The sequence below is a fragment of the Orcinus orca genome, chromosome 10, assembly GCF_937001465.1.
Source record: "Orcinus orca chromosome 10, mOrcOrc1.1, whole genome shotgun sequence".
Taxonomy (NCBI): Eukaryota; Metazoa; Chordata; class Mammalia; order Artiodactyla; family Delphinidae; genus Orcinus; species Orcinus orca.
The window spans coordinates 20,242,466-20,270,396 of NC_064568.1; the positions used below are offsets into that span (position 1 = coordinate 20,242,466).

A 27,931-nucleotide genomic window follows, 5' to 3' on the forward strand; every position below is an offset into this window, starting at 1 on the left:
TCCTTTACTTTTAAACTATGGGAAAGCTGTTCATATTTACTCTCTACATGACTACTGATACTCTCTGTAGGGTCAATTCTCCGTTTTACTGCCCAGAACGCAGATTTTAATTCTGTCATTATAATCTTGACTTCTTCAGAATCTCTTAATTCACTGTGTCCCTCTGGATCTATCCTGCAGGCTTTTCACCTCCATTTGTTTGCTCCTTAATATTTTCTTCTCTTTTCTTCACAGATTTCTTCAGGCAATCTAATCAGAATCTCAATTTTTGAAAATTTTCTGTTTATTGTAAAAAATCATACCTGGATTGGTTAGAGTGACAAAGAACTACAGCTCACTGGTCAGATCAAAAAGCACAGGTCTTCAAAGGAGAGAGCAGCTCAATTTTCCAAATGATACAGAATATTCATTACTGGACCAGGCAAGGTGTTGGGGCACGGTGGGGAGACAGAGGTTGTGCACTGCCCTCTCAGCTGAGCTAGCCGAAGCGCCAGACGGATTGGATTCTTTAGTTCAATTCTAATGAGTAGATATGTTGTGTTAATTCTTCCCAGAACAAGCAAGCCCATATTTTGTGGACGTGAGCATTTTTCTTTTTCCATATTGTCAGAGGTGTTTAAGAAGGAAGCTAGGAGAAATTTTATCAAGGATTTCTATAAAGACAATATTTTAAACTTGGAAGCTGTGACTACAGTGACTATTAGGCCTGTGGAAATAACTTTTTAAAACCTATCATGATTAATACATGGAATAAGTGGATACTTTTTTAAAGGAGACTCGTTTTTTCCTTGAAATGGTCCAAACACTTCATAGAATTGTTCTGTTATTTTTAAGACCTGAATATGTAACCTAACTTTGTGCTAGCCTGCTTTAAGCATTCTAAAATATATTCAGAATAGTCTACCTTCACATGCTGGAATACTGAATATTTTACGCTCGGACAAGGAGCAAACCGTAGGTCTTTCGCCAAGCACCGTCAGTGCACTTGAGTATGGGTTACCAAAAACTCTGGAGAATTTTTTTTTTCTATTTATTGTTATAGCTGAAATCCTTGTGTCTCTGGTAGGCTTTAAGTGACATAAATATGCATTTCCATCTGCACGTCCTTGTCAGGAATAGTTCTGCTGGGAGGTGTTATGCCACCCAAGTACTTCCAGAATAGAGTCTGTTAATCCTGTTACCACTATAGAAACTCAGAGGAAAAGTCTACTCAGGCCACTACTGCAGCTGCTGTGGCTGTCAGTCTTCCAGTGTGCCACACCCTCGGTACCAGAAGGAAGCCTAAGAAAATGGATTTTCCTTCAGGTGGAGAGGGATGTAGAGGGCTGACCTCAGTCTATTACTTAGACCAGCGGTCTCCAAAGTTTTTCTTGTAAACCTTTACTAGTAAAAAAGGGGGGAATACAGCAAGGCCCACTTTAGGTAGGTATGTGTATACATATATACACACACATACACACACACACGTGCACATGCAATGGATATATAAGTTGCCACATTAACTGCTATGTATGTTATAAAATATACCAAAATAACTATTATATGATAATTTTCTTAAAAAAAAATGTGAGTAGCTGCTCTAACCCGCATTGGATAGACTTGTACCTTCCCTAGGAGGGAGACCATTGGAGTACACTTCCACCAGATGGGCCACCAGGAAAATAGATCATAAAGCCCAGTTAGGCTTCTGATAGATGCCATAATACGCTGGGCACATACAATGGGCCAAAGGAGTTGTAAATGAGCACGTGCTTTGCTTCTCTACTTACTCCATCTTGTTACCTCTTGCCCTTCCTCCTAGTGTGGCTTGACTTCTAGCCTCCAGGCTCTCTGTTTAGATCTCATCCCTATCCTACATTTAGATAGGCATGTTACAAATGGGTATGAACCTGTCAAGACCTACAAGCCAACAGGGATCTTGCATAGTCTGTCAACAGACATGTCACCTCAGAGCCCTTAGGACACAAAAGCAAGAACCAGCTAAATAAACGAAATCCAAACGTCAATCATCCAATAAATATTTTTGAACAAAAACATATAGATCTATAAACCCAAAATGAATGTCTTTCACTGTCTAATTCCATATAATACAGCAGAGCTCAGAATTACCCATGAATCTAGTTGTGGAACAAAAATTCTTCAGAAAGGCAGTGGATATGAAAAAAAACCTCGCACTTCTCATGATAGTGAAAGACGGTCTTTTCAGATATAGAAAACTGAAGACTTGGCTCAAAGTTCTGTTTGAATTGATAAAAATAAATTATTTTATTGGTAAAACCTAGAGTCAGCCAGAAAAGAGTATGCAAACTTCCCCCAATCACTACTGGTGTGGGTATAAATTGACATGATCCTTTTGGAAGGCAATTAGTAAATTATACGAAAAGCTTTAGAAATTTGGCCATTAATCCAATTAAGTCCTTACTTATGAATTAAACCTGCATAAATGAATAGATATATGAAAAGATTCACGAAAATAGCATTTAAGAATATTTATAATAGCAAAAATTGGCAACAATTTACAGTTTTATTGAATGGTGGAATGTTAAATAATTTATGATATGTCATGCAAGAAATGTTATGCATTATTTGACTTCTTATTTATTAAGTACCTATTATGTTCCAGGCACCCTTCTAGGAGATTGCAATTAATTAATATAGACAAAGCTTTCATAAAGGTGATATTTTAGTCAAGGGTAGAAGAGATATATACTCCATAATCAAGTAAACAAATACATAAACAAAACATTTTCAGAATAATGGAAAGCACTATGAAGACAATGAAATTGTGATGTAGTAGAAATGGCTGGTGGTGAGGGCTTGAGATTAGTTTATATACGGATTTCTCAAATTCAGAGGAAACCATATTCTTTGTGGAGGCTTTTTTTTTTGTCGGGGGGAGGCAGGGAGGATTCCTGTGCATTGCAGGATGTTTAGCAGCATCCCTGGCCATTAGTCACTAAAAACACTCATCCCAATCATGACAGTAAAACACATCCCCAACCATTGCCATTGTCCCCTGGGTGGCAAAATCTGCCCCAATTGAGAACCACTGCTTTAGATTTAGTGTAGGGAAGGCTTCTTTGAGGAGGTAACATTTGAGCTGAGATGTATGTTTTTAAATAATCTTTAGGATATAGGGAAACATTCATGAAATAACTGTAACATATATAATACAATATATTCAATAAAATCGCAATATTGATTTTCTTTTTAAACCTCTATCTAGACAGACAATATAGCATGATGGTTAGAAGCACAAACCTGTAGCCAGGCTGCCTTAATTATAATCCCAATTCCATCACTTTTTAGTTGGGTGACCTTGGGTAAGTTACTTTATACCCCTGTGCTCTTGGGTCCTCATCCAAAAAATGGGGATGACACTCGTAGTACTTAACACATAAGGTTTCTGGGAGTATTAAATGAGTTAATACATGCGAAGTTCCTAGAAGAGTGAGTGGCACATCTTGGAAACACTATATATAATATATACATATATATTGCATATATAATAATATATTAAAATTAGATAAACATTCTAATTTTAATATTTTATATATTATAAATCTGACATATATGTAGATATATATGCTATATATACACCAGATTTTTCCATTGTCTCTTTGCGAAACAAATGAAATAATGTGTTAATAATGGTAGAATTACAGGGGATTTTATTTTCTTTGTGTCTTTTTATATTCTTCACAGTTTTATAGATACAAATGCAAATGTTGCTTTCACATCAAAATAAAAATCAATATGTATTTTAGCACAAAAGAGAGAATTTTTAGACTTTCACCAGGATCAACTGGCATAGCGAGAGTGGGAGAGGAAGACCAATGGAAGATGTGCTCAGAAACACCTGTCCCAGGGAAAATGAGTCAATTGTCAACTGAAAGCTGAGACACCCCACGTTCAATCTGTCAGTCAGTTCATCAGTCATCTGAAATTTACTTAACGCTTGCTTTCTGCCAGACACTGTGCCAGGTGCTGGAAAATCAAAGATGAATGGAGGTCACATTTCTTCAAGGCGCTCACAACAGAAAAGGGAAGAAAAATACATCCACAATTAGCCACAGTACAATAAATGGAAGTATAGGCTATAATGAGGACCAACCCAGGTCTCTGGGGGCTCTCAAAGGTAACAATTTCAGTTGGAGTGGGGGGCAGTGTAGGAAGCTTCACCTAGGAGATGACACTTGCAATGGTCTTTGAGGGATAAGTTTGGAAAATGCAATCATTTGTAAGAATTCTGGTTTTGAGCAAACACAGAACGTGCTTCCTAATCAAACACCAGCAAAATCGCTTAGCCTAGAGAAAGGAAAATCAGAAAGGACAAAGGAGTTATACTTCAGAGAAGTGTCTTGATCTCATATCAGAGTGCCTGGTTCCATAAAGCAATTTGTGAAAGTTTGACTGTCATAGGAATTAGAAGGCATAAGTTCAAGTACTAGCCCTGCCCCTTACCAGCCGGGTAATCTTGGGCAAACCATTAAAATCTCTGACACTCCATCTACTTCCTCATTCATATAATGGTGATAATAATACTTTGCAATACTGTTGTGAGCGTCAAATGAGATAATGCAAGTAAGAGACTTTCAGTGACATTCAAATAGTTGGGATGATAAATTGTGATGGTTTTAACATAATAGAGACGATCGTGAATAATTATAATTTAATTTTTAACATTTATATTCAAACATAACAGTAAAAAAAGAAATCAAATCTATACACAACACCAATTATACATGAGTTTATAGCCTGATTGGCTTCATTTATTTTTTCAAAGCTCTTAACCTATTACTAATCCAAGTGCATCAAGCTATAAAAACTGCTAACCAATTATTTTTTTCCTAAGATAACATAATCTCTGCTTCTTGAGACACTTTATACTAACGTTAAACTGAAGCTAACTGCATGAAAATGAAATGGAGACTCATAATTGCAAACTGTTTTCATGTCTAAAGAAGATTCAACCACTTCCTAGGACTGAATTGCTCCTTGTTAAAGTTTAAGATCAAGCTATAAAAGTATATCACTTAGCCTATGTCTGCCTACCGGTGCAAAGTATAGTGGCAAGCAGAAAACGGAGGTAATTATCTAGAAACATTAGGCCAAAAATCCCACTTCGGCCCCAAAAGACTGAAGTTGCTTTGCAGGTATCAGGGAAGCCTGAGGAGGGGGCCACGTTCAACTTTCTCTTAGAACCTTCTTCTCCATGAATCCTTTTTACCTTGAACACTCATTGCTATGACATGTGGAGGAATAATATTCTTTTGCTTTTTCTCTCTCTAAAAAACAAGATTTACTAAGGCTGACTGAAAAGGCTTAAAATGTCCTCTTGTCACGGCCCTTGATAGACATTTTACCTAATGTTTTTTGAAGCAGAGTTTCAGTTGAAGTGCTGCAGAAGACAAAGCAAAACAATGATATGTAAAACTGCTGCTTTAACCTGAATGTCTTAAAAAACAAAACAAACAAACTAAAAACCTGAATGTCTTTAAAAGACATCTAACCAGAGCTGGCATTTGAAAAATTAAAGAAAAAGAAGGTCCAGTATAATATTCTTAGTTCATTTATCCCTCCCCCATCAAAAAATAGATGTAATGAACCCAAGATTTTTTGTTCAGTCTAACTAACAGGATATAACAAAGGAGTGCTCCATGAATTACTTACTGCCATTCATTTCAAAAGATGAGAACATTTTAGGAGGCCTTCAACGCTCACCTTGAGAAAACCACCTTCAACGCTCACCTTGAGAAAATTACCCCACTCAGTTTCCAAAAAAGAAAATGTGGGTTTTTTCAAAAAAAAAAAAACACCTTCTTTGAGTATCAGTTACCTTTTATTATGCTTTTGTGACTACTAGGGAACCCTCATCGTCCTCATTTTGTTCTGTCTTTAGCCATACTATCAAATCTCAAATTTAACTCAATGTAAGAAAAATAATGCTCTATACATACAGAAAATGATCCTAGCTCGTTCTAATAATTTTCATCATGTGTGATCATGTTGTATGCTTTTCTCTACTTTGTGTATTGTGTCATTACCTACCAAGCTGTGGAGAAGAAAGTCCATATAGTCTAACAATAACAACAAAATATCATTTCTGACATTTGTGTGAACTTTAAAAACTTTACATACAAAGGAAAGAACTTTTTTTATCTCTACCGTGTCAGCTTACTAACCATACTTATTTATTAATGGTTTAGTAGCTTACACTTTGAAATGTCACTTGTCTGTTTTGATCTGATTTCAACCACGGATTATCACAGTACTGAATTCTAAGTTAGACTATAGTTTAAATCCAAAGGAAAATATAATTCACCACTACAGCTTTAAAAATGGTCCAAACATTTGAAATACACACTCACCTTAAACGTTTTGGTCCAGAATTAAAATTAAAATCACCCTGCCTTAACAACTTATCTAATAATTTTCATAGAGGCTTCTGGAGTTTAGCGTTCACAAGAAAAACTTAACAACAAGCAACTTTTGTCAAAGGCAATTTGTCGGTAGAAATGGATAGGTTAACTGAGAATAAGAGAATGGGAAAGAAAGAGCTGCTGACATCTTGTGTGTATGCATGATGTGCGTCTGCTTTGTTTCGTTTTGCTTTTTCATGAGTAATATGACCAGAAGAGTACTGCTCACGACATCATTTTGATGACAGTGAGTAACTCTCTTAGGAGAGTTGTTATTATAGTTGAGATCAATGATTACTGAAACACAGGCTGACCTTGTTTCATTGTGCTTTGCTGTATAGTGCTTCACAGATACTGTGTTTTTTATAACTTGATGGTTTGTGGCAACCCTGCATCAAACAAGTCTATCAGAGTCATTTCTTCCAACAGCATTTTCTCACTTCATGTCTCTGTGCCACATTTTGATAATTCTCACAATATTTCCAACTTTTTCATTATTACTGTATTTGTCATGGTGATCTGGGATCAATGATCTTTGCTATGACTATGGCAAAAAGACAACAACTCACTGACCGTTAGCATTTTTCAGCAGTGAAGCATTTTTAAGTAACGTATGTACCTTGTGTTTTTAGACGTAACGCTGTTGCACACTTAGTAGACTACACTATAGTGTAAACAGAACTTTTATATGCACTGGGAGAGCAAAAAATTCGTGTGACTTGCTTTATCGCAGTATTTCCTTTATTGTGGCCATCTGCAACAGAACCAACAGTATCTCTGAGGTATGCCTTGGAGTCCAGATTTGAGGGCACAGAAGATTAAACCTGAGTGGTAGTATTTCAAATGAAAAAACAGAGATGGACTTGTGAGATATTTAGAAGGAATAAGAAAGAAAAACTGGAAGGTCATTGAACGGAGAGATGGGGCAAATCGAATATTTTTAAGCTCATGAAACTGGCAAAATGACAATACTATGAAAAGAAATCGAACTGTGAATTCTCCAGGGATATCCAGGATTACCAAGTTTGGGGAGGAGAATGAGGGGCCAATAGAAAGAGACACAGTAATTGTAAGGATTTGGCCAGTAATTCAAATAAAACATCCAATAGTCAGTTGCAAGTTTGAGACTGCAATTTGTGATGACTCTGGGTCTCTTGAGGACTATTTGCTCTTAGTCTTTGAATTCCCAAGCACCTAGTACAGCTAGACACATAGCTTTTGTGGCTGGCTGGCTAACTGCATAGAGATTTGGGGCCCAAGTGCACAAAGAAAATAAGTTGTGAGTGTGAACGAATACAGACTTTAAGACCAAGGAACAAAGAAAGGAGCCAAGAGAACAAAGTTTGAGAAAAAACTACATTGAAGGAATGGGAGGGAAAAAAGAAACCAATAATCAAGATAGGAAAGGTCAAAGAAGTAAACCCAGACAGAGAAATGGGAAGGGAAGGGAGGGGGAAAACAAGAATAGGATGGGAGGAGGGGGGGGGTGGGGGGGGGGGTGGGGGTGGGGGAGAAGAGATGTTACTTATTCATGATTTGAATTCATATATATAGAGACTCAGAAGATGCACCAATGCAAAAATTCTAAAGTCACACTTAGTGAGCAAAAATGAAAATCATTAAAATGTTTCATTAATGACTTAAAGTAAATAAATTAACAGCTCCTGTCACATTGATTCATCCATTGCATGTGGGCACTCAATAAATGTTAATTGAATTAAATTAATAACATTTGCTCAGTGGTAATAAAAAATTAATTTACTGTCTGTCGTCTCTGTTACTTAAGTTTATGCCCATTGCTTCTGCAATTACTTCTAGCCCAAAGAGAAATTTTCTATTTCCCTGACTTTCAGTACACACTTTCTTTCCCAAGAAATACAGTTGAACTTCTAATTTTTGTCCTAATTTTGGTGATTTTTTCCTGTTGAAAAAAATTATTTTCTCTAAGTTAATGTCAAGAACTATGTATAACATCCCAAATTTAGTTTCACGAGTTCCTTATTTAATTCCAAAATAGTTTTCTCTGCAGAAGATGTGATACCACTTTTTATGTGTTTCTCCTTTTAGCTTATGCTACTTTATAATACTTTGGGTACAAAGTCAAATAACACCACAAAAGAAGGAATCTGGGGAAATTACTGTTAGCATTCCATCTATAAAAGATGGAAGATGTCAGTAACATTCACCCAAAAATTGTGACTCATTTCAGATGTCAGAATTCTGGGTTGAACAGACTGGGTTCTGAAATGTGTGTTTGTCAGATGATTTTCTAATGAGTAACAGATAGTTCCCAGTGGGGAATGAAAAAAAAATAAAAATATAAACAGAGATTATAGAATTAAAATAACTTTATGAATGGCAGTTTAACTTCTCCATAAAATTCTCTCAGTACAAGCCCAGTGTCTCCAAATGGTTGCTTAATGTAGCACACCACTTAGATTCAAAATGCTATACTTAAAAGTGTCGAGAAATTAAAAAGAGAATCATATACCACTTGGCTGTATACTGTATTCTCCGCATGTTCTTATATTCCAGTAACCTCTATCCAACTTTTTTTTTGTTACTGAATTACTTTGTGCAAAAGCAATTTACATTACATGCAGCCTGACTACGTGTGATAATTTGAGCTGATTGTCAATTAATTCTGTAGTAAATAGCTGCTGTAATCTCTATACTCATCAAGGTTTTCTTATCTAGCAACTCTTCCTGAAATGCTCTTTGATGTACGGGATACAGCAGCTGTAACTAAAGAGGCAGGATTCCCTAAGTGTGCAAGAAAGTAGTCTTAGCTTTGCAAAGACTGCTTAGGTATGTCTGTAAAGCAACGTTGTTTGCAAGGCTTGATTGCAGGTAGGTGACACATCACGGGATTGAGAGTGAAGAGGGTTTTGCTGATGTGCAGTCCCAATAGTGAGGAAGCAGAGATAAAAGCTAAGAACAAATTGGAGAAAATGTTGAATAATATAAAGAGACAGGGACGAGAGCAAAGCTTTTGGAATCCAAACGGCCTGGGTTCAAATCCCAGCTCTACCATTTACTAACAAGGAAGCCTCAGGGAACTTATCTAAATAAACTAAGCCTTGGTTACGCTCATTCATCTGTTAACTTGGGGTACCAATTTATACATTTCCCATCTGTCCTGGGAGGCTGCCAGTATTACCTCCTAGAGTCTTTGTGATGCTTAAATTAAATAAGGTACATAGTGGTAACACAGAACTTGACATACAAGGTATACAATTCTGTGTGCTGTGTGTGTGTGTGTGTGTGTGTGTGTGTGTGTGCGTGCGTGTATAAAGCAGTGGTTTGATATTCAAAACTGGTGGTTTTGCCCCATGGAGGAAATGTGGCAATATCCACAGACCTTTTGTTTGTCATGTCCTAGGGCAGCTGGTGTTACTGGCATCAAGCAGGTAGAAGACAGGGATGCTGCTAAACATCCTACAATCTCCCTGTGACAAAGAATTACCTGGCCCCAAATATCAGTGCTTCTCTAAGTACTGAAGGCATAATGTGAGTGACTATTTGTGATTATAGCTGGTTACTTGACACTTTGATATCCAAGCAAGAAAAATAAACTATGATTTTTGTCATCATCGTCATCATCATCGTTATCATCACTATACCATTAATTTGGTGAATCTCTCTTGGGTTAAAGGAACCCGAGAGCTTCCCAATCTGTTGAACTAATTCTATCTATTCAATATTACATTAACTGCTATCAACAATAGATGCTTTTCTGAACCCCTATTTCTGCAACCAAGAGATTTAAAGCTAGCAGTCTAAGAGGTAGGGAATAAAAATTAAACACTGTTGAAAGCCAAAGCTGTATGGAGGCTCAGAAAGCAACAAAAATGGCCTAAGACAACTGTGCGTGCAATACTGTCAGCTCTCGTGCCAGTTAGGAGCCTTTGGAGAGCAACTGCCTCGTGATTAGCTTCTGAAAATCACTGATGTATGTATCAGTGGCTGTCCTCTCCTTTCTCCACTCTCAAAAGCAGAAGGCCCCTGTGTCAGTGGTTCCCAAATTTTTCTGCATGTTGGAATCACTCAGGGAGCTTTGAAAATCCCTCAGGAAATGTGATCTAATCTGTTGAGGGGGAGGAGGGATTGCCTGAGCTTTAAAAAAATTCCAAATTTTTAGAAGGTTTCCTAGATGATTCTACCCTGTAGACACATCTACCACTGTCCTAGGAGGCAGGATCAAGCAGAGATTTCCATCTACCTCAAACTAAGAAGCAATTTCTGGAAGGACAATGAAAACGGACTTGGCAAGAATGTATTTCTTGCACAGAGCTACCTAAGCACAGTAAAATTAAACCAGGTTGCCAACTGCTTTATTGATTTCAGTCACTCTGTGAGCATCACTGAATCAGGCATTGCGCTAGTGATGGAAAAGGCAATTCTCTAGAAGGCATCTTCACTATCTCCCAATAGTGCTGCCAAATCACCAGGACTGATGCTTGTTTAGGTCTGAAGAAGTCCCTGGGTGTCATCCTGGATGCAGGTTTGAGAATACCTTCTGTTAACTCTTCTCTCCATCTTAGGATGATTTAATTGGTGTAGGTAAGTTATACACTGCCTGCATCACTACCCCGTCTGGATGTTTCTGAAAGCCAGGGACCATGCCTGTCTTAGTCAGCACTTAATCCCCAGTTTCGAGACCAGTGCTTGTTACGTAACAGACCCTCAATTATTCTGCGGGAACCAGCAAATGAGTATGGGAGTTCTGAAATACACGAAGCACCTAGGTCTTTTCAGCCTTCTCTGTGTCTCTCCAAACCAGAATCTCAGTCAAGGACTTTGCTCTAGGTTCCCTGCCAGGTGGTTATATGGAAACAAAAGCCTGTTCCCAAGAAGTACACCCCCAAAGCCACAAAGACTATCAACTTCATAGACACCTAACAAATGGCAAGGCAGAGAAAAGACTGGCAAAGTTAGAGTCTTTAAGGGCAGATGTAGAAATGGGCTTATAGGATGGTTATGTGTGACCACTTTTCTTATACAGGGCAGGAAACTGAGGTTTGTAGACACAAAGAAATAAAACAACTTGATTGAGATCACATACATTACTTAGCAGCATTTAAGACACTTCTACTACTTCTGAGATCCATAAAACATTATGACAATAAGCTGACAATATTCTATGAGGTTTTGTTAATCCTAGTGAATGAATGCCTTGATTCTCCCCACCCATCACTATAAAAACCACTGTGTTTCTGAAATAAGTGGTACAAATTACTGTGATAGGTGAAACTTGTAATATGGGTAAGATTTTATAATTACTGAACTTTTATTCTTACATATATTTTCATTCAAGATAATCCTGTCCAATAATGCTTCATTCTTCTAAATAAGATTTTAATCTTATAAAAGCCTAGAATGTGAATTTTTCTGCCAACGTCCCTTCTTGGATCGGGAGGTCACGTCAACTATAAGCGGGTCTGTGTATGTGTGTTCTTTTTTCCTCTAGATACGCAACTCACAAACGGAAAGCAGGCAGACGAGAAAGCCATTAATACCATCGTTATAAACTCAGTATCCGAATTCAAAATCACAGATGGACCAGCCAAGGAAACCCCCAGTGAGAAAAAACTGTCAGAATCCAGCATATCACTGACCTCCCTTGAAGAATGCCAAACGAAATTTTCCTACCTCCAAACTCATCCTTCAGTTCATCCAAGAGACACTGATGGTATGTTTCTCACAATCAACCCATCTCTAAATAAAGCTCCCCAAACCCCAGCCCCTGGAAAACCATCATATATGCTGTTAGAAAAAAAAAAGTCTTCATGAATATTAAACAGGAAGGCTTCAATTTGAAAACTCTGATGAATGACACATGTCAAGGTCACCTGGCAATTATGAGGTGCTTGGCAGGTTGTTTGCTCTCAAAGCTGGGAGTTTGAGGCAAAGTGTTTTAAATAGCTAGAGTGAGGTAAAATCATTCTTGCTATGGAGCTATGAAGTAGACTAAAAAATGGCCAATTTTTTTCTCTTCTTGCATCTGGGACTATTCAACCCGCGACTCTAGGCTGAGAGGAGAAGAAGATAGGGTGGAATAGCATTGCAAAGCTGGAAAAGTATAAATATAGACTGCAGCAAAATACAAGGATGCTTACACCAGCAGCCTGTGGAAAAGGGTTGGTTCCTCTAGGTAACATCACCTCCTAGGCATTCGAATCAGTGCAAAGCTACACCAAACCACCTCTATATATGACATAAGAGGCATGTTGCATTTGCAAAACCAATTGCAAATTGAATTTATGCTAAATGATCAGCACAGTCAAGTTCAAGGTCATGGACTCCACACCAAGACATATGGAATTTTACTCATGTTAACTTTGCACTGACCTTCATAGGAGACATAAACCATTCAGGAATTGTGTAATGTTCCATATTGACATTTGCATTTATAGAAACCTTGAAGTTTCTCAAAGGAAAACATAAAAAGGTACAGTTTCTGGTCCATATTTAAATTCATATTTACTTTTTTAAAATAAGATAAAAAAGTGAAATAAACTTTGCATAACAGGAACTTTGAAATCACATCAGTTTAATTCCTGGCTCTGAAATTTATTCACTGGAACACTGGATTAAGTTTTTTACCATCTCTAAATCTCAGACTCAGTTATATAATGGAGCTAGTAACACGCAATAGGGTGTTTTGAAGATCAAATGAAATAACATGGGTAAAACATCCAGTAGACAACCTCTCACAGAACAGATGTTCGACTTCTGCTTTTATTATGATTATGGTTTTAAAAAGTAAGGGGAGAGATTTCTAACACACGTTATATATGATCTCGTGAAAACATTGCCATGGAAGCTTTAGACTAGAAGACACAATTGCCTGCAGTTGCCAGGAGACAGTGCGAATAAGGAAGTACCTCCAGATGTATGACAGGGATGGGTGAGGACTGTGGCAAGGAGAAGAACACTGCCTCTACTCAGCTCCAGCTAATTGTTGCCAGAAGGAAAAAGAGGTTCAGACCTGCCAGAACTAGAGTGTTACAGGAAATCTCCCAATTTTTAAGTGTTGGCAATAGTTCTATTTCTTCTATGAAGCCCCAGACACTCCCAACAATACACAGCCTTCAGCTAACTTTGGCCAATAGGCTGCCAGGTATGACCTTAAGTCCAAGATGATGTCCAAGTTTCTGGTTTTGTTAGAGCTTGATGCTAATCAAGAAAACAGGCAAGGGCTTCCCTGGTGGCGCAGTGGTTGAGAGTCCGCCTGCCGATGCAGGGGACACGGGTTTGTGCCCCGGTCCGGGAAGATACCACATGCCACGGAGCGGCTGGGCCCGTGAGCCATGGCCGCTGAGCCTGCGCGTCCGGAGCCTGTGCTCCGCAACGGGAGAGGCCACAACAGTGAGAGGCCCACGTACCGCAAAAAAAAAAAAAAAAAAAAAAAAAAAAGAAAACAGGCAACAGAGGAGAGTTCTCTACATTTTGACAATAGAGAATTTTATCAGATCATGTAAGGGATGCATGGATTTTTACTTGTAATGGACCTTGGTTGTAATGATCCCAGAATTACGAATTACCATTATATGTATCCACACAATACAGGAGAGTGCCCCTCCGGAACCACTCTGATCTGTCTTATCAGGTATCTTGGCAGAATGAGAAGGACCAATGCAGCTAGCATGATACCTGAACCCTTGTATTCTCAGGGAAGACCAAAATGACTACTCCATTAAAATGGCAACACATACTCAGGAGCCTCATGTAGGAAAAGAACCAACTACTCTTTCTTCAAAAGGGCAAAGGAGATTCATGAAGACCATTGAATTAGACTGTTTTCTTAGGCCCTGGACAGAGGCTATTATGACCCAGAAAATTCCAGTATTAAGCTGACAACACAGGTAATAGCTCATCCTCATTTCTCACACTGCAAAAAAAAAAAAAAAAAAAATCCCCCCACTGAGGTAAGAGTTTTTGGTACCTGGTTAAAAAACAGAGTAAAACACCTAGACTAGGGCCCACAAATAGTGCTAAGAACCTCTCATTATCCTAGATAGCAAACATCAAGGAAATAAAGAGTTAAGTCAGACTCATTGCATTTTAGGAAAATTTTGATAGTAATTAATTTAAGGATGCAGAAATTGAGAGCTGGGGTCACTGTTCATACTGAGATAAATACAGAAATATCTTTCAGGAACAGCAGGGGAAACAGAAGGGAAAAGAGAAGATTGCATCCACTTTTATGTAGTTTGTGGTTAATTTATTTTCAAATATATAAATGAGTGCATAGGAATGGATGCTTAATTGCTAATATCTATTATTTATATACATTGCCCCACTTAAAACAGGATGGAGAAGCCTCACACACGCAGATTTTGTAAAATGTGTTACATCCATTAGCACAGTTCATGGTGTGTACTCTGATGGGAATTTAAAATGATCTTTACTGCACATCACACACTATGTGCTGTGACATTATTATTAAATTGTGCCTCATCCTGTGTGGTCCCTTTCCTGAAGAAAATGGAACAAGTACAGAGCACTATCTGTGCCTCTGCTTCTGCTTCTATGTTCAGATTGCAAAAGCATCCCCGTGGATGATAAAACCAGGGATACACATGATATGAGAAAACAGGCTCCTTAAAAAGAATCTTGAGAATAAACCTAATTGATGTATAATTTTGAATTTGAGATGTCTCATCCAGGTGGAAGGGGAAAATCATAAATACAAGATACCTCAAAAGAACAGTCTTAATTACACCATGGACTACTGAATAAAATGATTACATTTTCTACACTGTAAATTTCATACAATTAAATGCAATAGTGTCATCTTATAAAATGTTTCAATTTTATAATTATTTCAGTTCATTTGCTCAGAAAAAAACATAAGCAAAAATTTACTAAGTATCACCCAAATCTAGTCATTCTAGTTCTAAAGAACTGACTTGAATGTTAGTTGTGCTTGTCTGAACTTAAATAGATCTTGACATATTTAAGTAGCTATTAAAATTGATAACATCAGGAATGATACCCCAGCTAGAGAAAGGCAGTCACACTTTATTTATTCCCATTCTGTATTACATTTTTTTAAAGAACTAAATGTTGGGGGAGTGGGAACCAATTTTTATACTTTTTTGGTTTATTTATTTATTTATTTGGCTGCATTGGGTCTTTGTTGCTGCGTGCGGGCTTTCTCTAGTTGCGGAGAGTGGGGCCACTCTTCCTTGCGGTGCGCGGGCTTCTCATTGTGGCAGCTTCTCTTGTTGCGGAGCATGGGCTCTAGGTGCACGGGCTTCAGTAGTTGCAGAACGCGGGCTCAGTAGTTGCAGCTCACGGGCTCTAGAGCGCAGGCTCAGTAGTTGTGGCTCATGGGCTTAGTTGCTCCGCGGCATGTGGGATCTTCCCAGACCAGGGCTCGAACTCGTGTCCCCTGCATTGGCAGGTGGATTCTTAATCACTGCACCACCAGGGAAGTCCCAATTTTGATACTCTTTGACCAAAAACTTTTAGTGATCAGTTGGAGACAGGTGTCATGAATCTTGTTATTATGCCAAATTCTCTCAGGGACAGCACATTAACCATTAACGTATGAGAATACTGGGGGTATCTTGTCTTTTTTTTTCTTACTTTGTTTTGGGGGGAGAGGAAGGGAGACTGTTGTTTATCTGTGGTCACTTCTGGAAGAATCATGTTCTTGCCACTTTGGAAAATGATCCCCAAGGATGCAGGAAGCATGTTTCTGGAGTTGAGGAATGCGCCAGGGACCGCAGAGGGCAGCTACAGCTACCTCTTGCTCCTCCCTCCTCCTGATCCTGGGGAATCATGGTGGCAAGAACACTGAAAGCTGGAAAGACAAACTCAGGGATTACAGGACCGTGAACGTGGGGCCGACCTCAGGTATATGAGTGGAAACTCCTTCGCACTGTTACCTTTTCCACCATGATTAAACATGATCCATTCTTATGAGGCAGATTCTTCCTCTCTTTATTACCCTCTTTTTTGTTCTTTTTTAAATTGAAGTATACTTGATTTACAATATTGTGTTACTTTCAGGTGTACGGCATAGTGATTCAGTATTTTTGTAGATTATATCCCATTATAGGTTATTACAAGTTAATGGGTATAATTCTCTATGCTGTACAGTATATTCTTGTTGCTTATCTATTTTATACATAGTAGTTTGTATCTGTGAAGCCCATACCTCTAATTTGTGGCCCCCTTCCATCACCCCTTTGGTAACCACATTAAGATGTGGTATACATATACAAGGGAATACTACTCAGCCGTAAAAAAGAATGAAATACTTCCACTTGCAGCAGCGTGGATTATCCTAGAGAATATTCTGCTTAGTGAAGTAAATCAGACAGAGAAAGACAAACACTATATAAGTAGCCACTATCCAGTTAACATTTAGCACCTTTAGAAGCTGCAGTAGTCCTTCAGGGGCGTGAGGATATCACTTAGCATATTATAGCCTCCACATCCTCAATGTACCCTAGCGGTGTAAAGAGGAAATGGAACCAACTTCAGAGAGGGTTTTTATCATGGCTTCTTGCTCAAAGGCAAATACCACTTCCAGCTGAATGGCCTGCAGGTCTTGGATACATCTTAAACCTCCTTTAATCCAGGTTTAACGAAGGAAGAAGTAGGAAATGAGATGGGTACTATGACAGCAGCAACTAGAGCCTATGCCATGATGCCAGGTAGTCCAATAAAAGAAATTTAATACTTGGAAATGTGTTACAAAGGTATAGGGAGAGGTGAAAAGCTACGTGAGGAAATTACCGACAACAGGAAAGCTCTGCCACCTCCTCCCTTGGTCTCTCTAGGGCACTAGTAAATCACTACTACTGGCATTAGCTCATTGGCCACTAGCAACTAACTATTACTAGACAGACCACTAGTAAGTGGCATTAGCAGAAGTCACAAAGAGAAGGGCATTCGGAAAAAGATAAAACCAAAGGGAAGATACAAAGCAGAGAGAAAGAAGGAGATATACCCCAGGCTTTCCTTTCTCCCACCCTCCCATTTCCTATAGCTGCCTCCTATTGGCTGGAGCTAGCCAGAAGCCACCTGGCAGAACCTGCAAAACACACCTACCCAGTCTTGTGAATACAGAGGGGAGTAGGGTGAGAGGGGAATGGAAGGGAGAACAGGTCACCAGGAGGCCTAGAGCATCTCGTGCCAGGCTTGAACGTGACAGAAGAAAGCGTGTGTGTTATGAAGGGCAGGTCAGCTTCAGAGTTAAGGGCTCTGGAGGAGACAATCTAGGTTCACATGACAGCCCCACCACTTCCTGTATTTCTTAAATTCTCTGAGTCACAGTTTCCTCATCTATAGAACAGTAGTAGTACTCAATTGAGAGTTATCTCAAGACCCATGTGAGATGTTTGTAAAGTGTACAGGACTGCAAATTTGCTTTCCACGAACCAGCTGACACATCTAACAATGAGAGAGAGAGCACAGATTTTGGATCCAGAGCTAGATTAATTCCTTGCTCCACCACCATACAGGTGAAAGTTTTAGGACAGTCAGTGACAATCCCTAAGCCTTACCTTACATCTAAAAAGTGGGGACCATGTTGTTTATCTCTTATTGTTCATTTATTCATTCATTCAACAAGAGATAAGCCATTCTTGTGACTTAGGTTTTAGTAGGGGGGGAACTAATCAATAAACTAATTAGTATACTATCCTGTGGTCAGTGCTATGAAGAAAACAACAAAGCAGGGTGCTATGAGAGTTTCTGCAAGGATGTGATTTACAGGGAAGGTGTTTTAAGCTAAAGACCCAAAGGTTGAGTACGAGTTAGGTAAAGTTGTGAGGGGAAAGTGTGCAACACAGGCCAGAGACAGAGCACGTACAAAGGCCCTGAGCTAGGTGCATCCCAGGAGCTGAAATTTAACCAGTGTGGCTGGAGTGCAGTGAGTAAGGAGGACACTGGAACTGGAAGGCAGAGAAATAGGCAGGAACCTGATCACACAGGAGCTTGCAGGCTATGCCAAGGATTTAGGACTTGACTCTAAAGGGAGAGTGAGATGTTCTAATTAATGATTAACAGTATCACAGGGGCTGAAGAATTTGAGGTGGGCTCATGTGGAAGCAGTGTCAGGACAGGAGGCTGTTTCTGTTGACCTGATGATGGCTGATGGTGGCTACAGCTAGGATGGTGGATAGAGGCTGATGGGTTTCAAACAGGAATTTGAGAAAGAATCAGCAGAACTCAGGAAAGAACTGGCTGGGAAGGGTATGATGAGGAAAGGGAAAATGACAAGAATGAGTCCCAGATTTGTGCCAATTCATCTGCGTGTTCGGGAGCCATTCACAAGAGAAAACGAGGGAAGAGACAGGTTTGTGGGATGCGGGAAAGAGGGACACCCATGATGTAATGCGGCCTTGGTAAGTGTGAGATGTTCTGAGCACAGAGCAGAAGAGATGGGAAGCAGGCAGCAGGATGCAGGGATGATGTTTTGGATGGGCCGAGAGGAGAACTAATCATAGGCTATGACTCTGAACATCAAGTTTATTAAACATGAAAGTCCCAAGGAATACTGCAGGCAAAGGAAAATATACCCATTCAGGAGAACGGAAAGTCCAACTCTCTTTTCAAACAGTGCCATTTTCAATTTTCCTCTGAACTGCTTACGCTACCTTTGTGCAAACATAAACTGGCCATATGCAAAACAGGTTTGCCTGCTCGTGTATAATTATTTAATATGTCTTTTAGGAACAGTGTGGAACACACTTGAAAGTGGGGAAAAATCTGTTTTCAATTCATTAATGTTGCCATGTTTCTCTAGGCAAGAGGCTCTGCCCTTTACAACCAAATAAAAAGGACTGACTTATAAACAGAAAAAAATGGGCTCTATTCTCAAGTGCAAAATAGAGAGATGGAAGGAAACAAATGCCAACTTGACCAAAGGATTAGGCCGACATATATATTTTTATAAATAAAATCTATAGTATACATCAGAAGTGGAGACCTCTGGAGTCTGCCAATTTGAGGAGACGTTGGCAAGAGGATTTGAACCAAACGGTTATACGCCCACAGGAAATTATAAGGCCATTTTACAAACAGGTTTTCACACTCTGATAGGAAACACCAGCTCCCATCCCCACAGAACACCCTACACCCAACCTGACTTACTTCCAAGCCAAACTTTCAGTCTCGCACCTACAAAAGACAGGATCTAGAGGGAAAATCATTTGTATATGGTCATGGACTTGAGTCTCTAGCCTAAAAGATCAGGGAGCATTTGCTTGGAATATTTTCTTCTGAGAACTTCTTTGCCAGGGGCTGCTATAGCAGCAGTCTTGGAATTGCAAAACATGTGACGAGGTTTTATGCCTGAAATCTTTGACCACCAACACGCCCTCTTCAGAAATGCATATGCAGAATAGCGTCTATGTACGGCACTCACTCACTCCTGAATTTCTGCGGGAGATTTATAGTGACTTATGAGTTACGGGTGAGTTGGCCACATGCTAGAAACTGGCTCTGAGTGAACAAAAATACTCCCAGTCTGGCAAAGAGATGAGTACACACACCACAGACATACTATGGAATAGTCCACCTAAACTACAAATATTGAGTAATGGCCACAGCACCTGCAACAATATATGGCAATTCAAGTGGTCATAAAAGTCATGGTGTGGTTCTTTACCACTGTCTTATGCGGAAGAAAGAAATGGACGGTGAGAGGCAGGGGGAGGGGAAGGAACACAGGGATGAAGGGAGATTTCTGTTTACCTATATGCAGAACTCACTTTAGACCTATATAGATGTTTTTAAAAGAAATAAGAATGGTTTTCTTTAAAATATTTGTTCCCTTTCAGAGCAAGTTTCCATGCTCTCCCTTCTCTTAAACACTAAGAAGTATATGAATAAGAAAAGAAAAAAGTTTTCTGGAAAACATTGTTTGAATTCAATGAAGGGAGCTCTAGGAACACTTAGATCGCTCTGACAGGTGAGGCAAAGAGCGAAATCTCTCCTGCAGGCTTGTACAGTTACAGTCAACTGAAGTCTGAAAACCAAAGGTTATTAACATTCTTAATGGGGGAAAAATAGATTACAAAAAGTCTAATGTTAATTGATTGATAAGCCCATCAGGAGGAATGAATTTTTCTCCAATTCATGCTAGAATGTTACTTTCAACCATCAAGTCTTCAGGATGCTGATTTTAATTAATTAGATGCTGTATCACATGACACTTACCTACCCTTTTTCAAAACCCTCACATGTTGTTGAGACTTTCTTAACTAAAAAAAAGGAAGAAAGGAAGGAAGGAAGCAAGGAAGGAAGGAAGGAAGGAAGGGAGGGAGGGAGGGAGGGAGGGAGAGAAAGAAAGGAGGGAGGGAGGGAGGAAGGGAAGGAAGGAAAAAGAAAGAAAAAGAAAGGAAGGAAACAGAAACTAGCAAACAGAATCCAGCAGCACATTAAAAGGATCAAACACCATGATCAAGTGGGGTTTATCCCAGAATGCAAGGATTCTTCAGTAAATGCAAATCAATCAATGTGATACACCATATTAACAAACTGAAGGAGAAAAACCATAGGATCGTCTCAACAGATGCAGAAAAAGCTTCTGACAAACTTCAACACCCACTTATGATAAAAACTCTCCAGAAAGTAGGCATAGAGGGAACTTACCTCAACATAATAATAAAGGCCATATATGACAAACCCACAGCCAACATCGTTCTCAATGGTGATAAACTGAAACCATTTCCACTAAGATCAGGAACAAGACAAGTTTGCCCAATCTCACCACTGTTATTCAACATAGTTTTGGAAGTTTTAGCCACAGCAATCAGAGAAGAAAAGGAAATAAAAGGAATCCAAATCAGAAAAGAAGTAGTAAAAGTGTCACTTTTTGCAGATGACGTGATACCATATAGAGAGAATCCTAAAGATGCTACCAGAAAACTACTAGAGCTAATCAATGAACCTGGTAAAGTAGCAGGATACAAAATTAATGCACAAAAATCTCTTGCATTCCTATACACTTATGATGAAAAATCAGAAAGAGAAATTAAGGAAACACTCGCATTTACCACTGCAACAAAAAGAATAAAATACCTAGGAATAAACCTACCTAAGGAGACAAAAGACCTGTATGCAGAAAATTATAAGACACTGATGAAAGAAATTAAAGATGATACAAATGGAGAGATACACCATGTTCTTGGATTGGAAGAATCAACATTGTGAAAATGACTATACTACCCAAAGCAATCTACAGATTCAATGCAATCCCTATCAAACTACCAATGGCATTTTTCACAGAACTAGAACAAAAAATTTCACAATTTGTATGGAAACACAAAAGGCCTCTAATAGCTAAAGCAATCTTGAGAAAGAAAAATGGAGCTGGAGGAATCAGACTCCCTGACTTCAGACTATACTAGAAAGCTACAGGAATCAAGACAGTATGCTACTGGCACAAAAACAGAAGTATAGATCAATGCAACAGGATAGAAAGCCCAGAGAGAAACCCACACACCTATGGTCACCTTATCTTTATTTTTTATTTTTTTTTTTTTTGCGGTACGCAAGCCTTTCACTGCTGTGGCCTCTCCCATTGCAGAGCACAGGCTCCAGACGCGCAGGCTCAGCGGCCATAGCTCATGGGCCCAGCCACTCCATGGCATGTGGGATCTTCCCGGACTGGGCCATGAACCCACGTCCCCTGCATCGGCAGGCGGACTCTCAACCACTGCGCCACCAGGGAAGCCCGGTCACCTTATCTTTGATAAAGGAGGCAAGAATATACAAGACAGCGTCTTCAATAAGTGGTGCTGGAAAAACTGGACAGCCACATGTAAAAAAATGAAATTAGAAAACTCCCTAACACCATACACAAAAATAAACTCAAAATGGATTAACGACCTAAATGTAAGGCCAGACACTATCAAATTCCTAGAGGAAAGCATAAGCAGAACACTCTATGACATTAATCACAGCAAGATCCTTTTTGACCCACCTCCTAGAGAAATGGAAATAAAAACAAAAATAAACAAATGGGACCTAATGAAACTTCAAAGCTTTTGCACAGCAAAGGAAACTATAAACAAGACCAAAAGACAACCCTCAGTATGGGAGAAAATATTTGCAAATGAAGCAACTGACAAAGGATTAATCTCCAAAATATACAAGCAGCTCATACAGCTCAATATCATAAAAACAAACAGCCCAATCCAGAAATGGGCAGAAGACCTAAATAGACATTTCTCCAAAGAAGATATACAGATTGCCAACAAACACATGAAAGGATGCGCAACATTACTAATCATTAGAGAAATGCAAATCTAAACTACAATGAGGTATCACCTCACACCAGTCAGAATGGCCATCGTCGAAAGGTCTACAAACGATAAATGCTGAAGAGGGTGTGGAGGAAAGGGAACCCTCTTGCACTGTTGGTGGAATGTAAATTGGCGCAGCCACTATGGAGAAGAGTATGGAGGCTCCCTAAAAAACTAAAAATAGAATTACCATACGACCCAGCAATCCCACTATTGGGCATATACCCTGAGGAAACCGTAATTCAAAAAGCGTCACGTGGGCTTCCCTGGTGGCGCAGTGGTTGAGAGTCCACCTGCCGATGCAGGGGACACGGGTTCGTGCCCCGGTCCGGGAAGATCCCACATGCCGCGGAGCGGCTAAGCCTGTGAGCCATGGCCGCTGAGCCTGTGCGTCCGGAGCCTGTGCTCCGCAACGGAAGAGGCCACAACAGTGAGAGGCCCGCATACCGGGGGAAAAAAAAAAAAAAAAAAGCGTCACGTACCACAATGTTCATTGCAGCGCTATTTACAATAGACAGGACGTGGAAGCAACCTAAGTGTCCATCGACAGATGAATGGATAAAGAAGATATGGCACATATATACAATGGAATATTACTTAGCTGTAAAAAGAAACCAAATTGAGTTATTTGTAGTTAGGTGGATGGACCTAGAATCTGTCATACAGAGTGAAGTAAGTCAGAAGGAGAAAAACAAATACTGTATGGTAACACATATATATGGAATCTAAAAGGAAAAAAAAATAGTCCTGAAGAACCTAGGGGCAGGAGAGGAATAAAGACACAGATGTACAGAATGGATTTGAGGACACAGGGAGGGGGAAGGGTAAGCTGGGACGAAGTGAGAGAGTGGCATGGACATGTATACACTACCAAATGTAAAATCGATAGCTAGTGGGAAGTAGACACATGGCACAGGGAGATCAGCTCGGTGCTTTGTGACCACCTAGAGGGGTGGGATAGGGAGGGTGGGAGGGAGACGAAAAAGGGAGGGGATATGGGGATATATGTATATGTATAGCTGATTCACTTTGTTCTAAAGCAGAAACTAACACCACAATGTAAAGCAATTATACTCCAATAAAGATGTTAAAAAAAAGAAAGGAAGGAAGGGAGGGAGGGAGGAAGGAAGGAAGATGTTAAGAAGTTATAATTTTAACAAGAGAACTGCTACATCTTCTAACTAATTCCCTTTATGGAAACAAAAAATACAATAATCTATAACCCATCACAGCTGTTTGGCTAGAATTACCAATTACCTTCAATGCCTTAGAGATACTTTTCACACTTTTACAAGTCTGCATAGTAAATTTTTAAACCAATTTTCTTAAAGAGGATTGATAAGATTTATACCATTTTAGGTGTACACGATGACATATTTCATTTAAGTTGATATAAAATCAAGGCTTTACATAAATGGAGGAAAAAGAAGACAGGGATTAAAAATAAAAGACAACCTGAAACAACTATGATTATTTAAAGAGTCATTTATGTTAGGTTTTGAAATGTGCTTTTCACTCACATTTGAATATGGGTGTTACAGATTTACTGGAGTCCACATCAAACAAATAAGAAAGCCTTGTGACGAGAAGCCAGAAATGTGTATGATCGCTCATTGTCCCCAGATCTAATTGCTGCTGCAAGCTCCCTGCACTTGGGGAGGACTGTTTTTCAGACCACTGCAAGGTTTCCAGATAGGCAGCTAATTGTGCGGCTTCCCAGCACCTCTGCAGGCAACGTAAATAAAGGAGTTTAGAAAAGTGACAGCACTTTAAATAACCAGATTACGTGGAATCAATAGGAAATGCTCAGGAAGTTAATGAAGCAATTAATTAAGTAGAGTGGATGGGGGAGGGGGAGCTTGAGAGGATAACTGGTGTACATCGCCCCTAATACGGATAAATAATTAAGAGCGGGCTATAAAGTTATCAAGCACACCACTGCACATGCCTCCTCTTCATATGCGCCCCCAGAGGGGCCACCTATAATTGTCTTTCTTCTTCTTTAAACAGAGGACTGTGCCTCCCTCATCCTCACCTGTCTGTTTTGCCAGTTTTTGGATTGTCTCCTGATGCTCCCGGATACGTGTGAAACGGTGTGTACCAGTTTGTGCTGCCCCTCTCACAGGTATCGCCACACCTCAGATGAAAGCCACTCCCGGAATGACTGCAACTGCAACTGTGACATAGACTGCAGCCTTTTTGAATCTTGCCAGGAGACCAGTGAGTGTCTGGAGCTGGCCATGGAGATTTCAGAAATCTGTTACCACTAGCACGACAAAGGAACCACATCCCGGCAGACCCTTTGGCCCCCGGGGGAAACTCCATTACAATGAGACTGTGATTTCTATGCGCTGAAATGTAAGGACTGTATGCATTTCTTGGATGCTCCAGACCATTTTATTCTGCACCTGTCTGGGAAAAAGCCAGTATTGTCAACTCAATGGCCTTATTCCAAATTTCCCAACCGCATGGCTCACTGAAAAATCAGATCTTGATCACATGTGATGAACAAATCTTAAATACCTCTTAAATGCCATAGGTACAAGATGTTTCTTAACTGTAAAACAGCATGTGAAGCCATTCTGTTATTGCACTCACTGGCTTGCATCATGGATTCAACTTCATTCACAAATTCAGGACAAATTAGCACATTCTTTTAGAACTGACATACATTAGCTTGTCCTTCTAACGGACTCATGTATAAACATTATGCATTGTTGGTTATTATTAATAATGCATTGCATAACATCATTTTGTAATTAAAAATTTATTTGTACAGTCTCTTAAAATTCACTTATATGTTCAGTTTAGGTAGAAAGGGAATTAAATGAATTAGAAACCATGTTCCTATAATTACTACAGATGTCTCCAAGACATATCCAGTGAATTTTGAATATGATGTACTTCGAGAGAGTGCTGTAATTCTAGACCGTATTATTATTATGTCTATGACTATGTCATAACAGGTTATGCATGTTCTTAATTTGTTACAGAAAGGCTTTTCTTTATTCTAATGAGTAGAAATGGGAATTACGTGCAAGTTTCAAGAAAATGACCCCAGATCATCAATTTGCCATTTTCCTCATTCCTGTTTGTCAGGTACAATAAGCAGCAGGATATTAAAACAGAACCATTTCATTTTACTGAACGATGAGTTGTGTAGGCACCTGAAAGAAATACATGTGCAGGCACTTATGCAGCACTAAGTTTCCTAATACAGCACGTGCTTCACAAACCATATTTTTTTTTCTTTTTCTGATAATTCAAGTGATTCATAATTATGTTGAGCACTTCCTCACACGTACAAAAATTTTTTTAAAGATGTGATATAAACGTAGAAAGTGACTTCCAACTCCAACGAATTAAAACAATTTGTGCAGGTTGAAGTTACTTTGGAATTTTCTTTACTTTCTGTAGGCATGGCGTTGCTCACAAACATGTGCTTAAATATTCCCATGGACATCTTCACTGAATATAAAAAAGCACACTATATCAATAACCGGACAAAGAACACGAAAGTAAAATGGAGAGTTGAGGGAACTTTTTATGATTTAGGCAAACAACAACAACAAATTCCAAAATACCTGTCTTTGCCTGGCTTAGGTAATTTTGAACAAAAGCTACACTTGTTTTGTTTCTGTAGTCAACTAGCACATTCTTCTACTCTGCAGTAATTTCCTCAAAACGCTGAAAACTCTTAATCTTTTGAAAATATTTTTAAGCTTCCCATCAAAAGGCACTGAACTGCTCTTGTCTTGTTCCTGATAGCACAGAGCATCCATGGTTAATGCAGGCTTCATCCCTGTTTGACTATCATGTTTTCCACGAAGTACAGAGCATGTGACTGCCCACCCCTTATGAAACACTTTGGTCTCAGTGCTTTTCGGAAGCTCAGAGACAACTCTATTCTCTATGCATAGAACTTGTAGATCTTTATGAGGGAAAACTATAAACCCTTAGGAAGGGGACTTAGAGCTGTTCTTACCCAGTATTTTCATTTTTCGTAAGAGAAAATAGAGGACCCCAAGAGTTGACTTATCCAAGACCATACAGTGATTTAATAGCAGTGTTGGGAAATCAAACCGGTGGTCTAATTTTCTAATGACACTGTACCACCCCAGGATTCTCCACTTCTTAGTCCAGCTTTACACAGTGGTACAGCTACTCCAACTGTTCAAATATTAAACTACTACTAGACTGGCTCATAAACAGTTGCTACCGTGAACCTCCTTAGGGCTTCTCCCTGTACCCCCTGCCACCTGGCCCCTCTCCAAGCACCCACCCACCTCCCCCCGATCCAGCCACTCAAGGAAGAACACCTGGACCTGCAGGGGGTTTCTGGGATCCTGTCCCAATAATATGGTACCTGGTGTCATTGATCAGGCCATGTCATATCGATGTTATTTATTTTGACCATCATCCCCTTATTCTTTCTAGTCTACATACCCTCAAATTGGGCAAAGATGGTCCATTTCGAATGTGAATTGAACGCCTGTCAATTAGAGACGTTAAGAATTGTCAGGTCTTGGGCTTCCCTGGTGTCGCAGTGGTTGAGAGTCCACCTGCTAATGCAGGGGACCCGGGTTCGTGCCCCGTTCCGGGAAGATCTCACATGCCACGGAGCGGCTGGGCCCGTGAGCCATGGCCGCTGAGCCTGCGTGTCCGGAGCCTGTGCTCCGCAACGGGAGAGGCCACAACAGTGAGAGGCCCGCGTACCGCAAAAAAAAAAAAAAGGAAAGAATTGTCAGGTCTTATTTTATACTGTGGTCAGAATACTACAAGATCTTTCTGTGGCCTCTCTTACCACGGTTTGTTAACTTATTCCTCACTTTCAGAATTCACCATGCTCCATGCTCTAACAGAAAGGATCGGTTATACAAAGTGTGCAATTTCTTTTCTTTATCACCAATAATAAAACATCATCCTTTTTGCAAACATGAATGGCTCTTTCAATTGAATTCTTACACAATAAAATATACGCAGCTGGGAAAATGCAATTGCAGAGGTAAGACAGATGAAAAAGGAATGTGGTTATTGATTAAATACAAATATCAGAATCTGAGAAGGCTCAGGTTTTTTTCTCTGCAATGATGAAGGCCGGTGATCACAAATAAAGATAATGTTGTTCTTTAAGGTGGGCTTTTAAGGGAAAAGAATATTCTGATTTAAGGAAGCACACTAGATAAGAGAGATCTGAGAACATACAACCTTTATAAGGATTCCAGAAGAGAAATT

General features: G+C 39.4%; 1 protein-coding gene across 1 annotated transcript; it reads left to right on the forward strand.

The window, feature by feature from the left end:
- Positions 1-9,754: 9,754 nt before the first annotated feature.
- Positions 9,755-27,615, forward strand: MDFIC2 (MyoD family inhibitor domain containing 2). The gene is made up of 4 exons (XM_049715739.1): positions 9,755-9,832; positions 10,967-10,985; positions 11,893-12,114; positions 24,707-27,615. The coding sequence occupies exons 1-4, from the start codon at positions 9,755-9,757 to the stop codon at positions 24,964-24,966; spliced, it is 579 nt and encodes a 192-aa protein (XP_049571696.1). The 3' UTR covers positions 24,967-27,615.
- The last annotated feature ends 316 nt before the right edge of the window (positions 27,616-27,931 follow it).

Excerpts from the sequence above, each read along its gene's own strand:
- MDFIC2 (XM_049715739.1), top strand. The coding sequence starts at position 9,755 with ATGGAGGAAATGTGGCAATATCCACAGACCTTTTGTTTGTCATGTCCT. Across the intron at positions 12,115-24,706 it reads TCATCCAAGAGACACTGATG|AGGACTGTGCCTCCCTCATC; the intron begins GTATGTTTCTCA and ends TTCTTTAAACAG.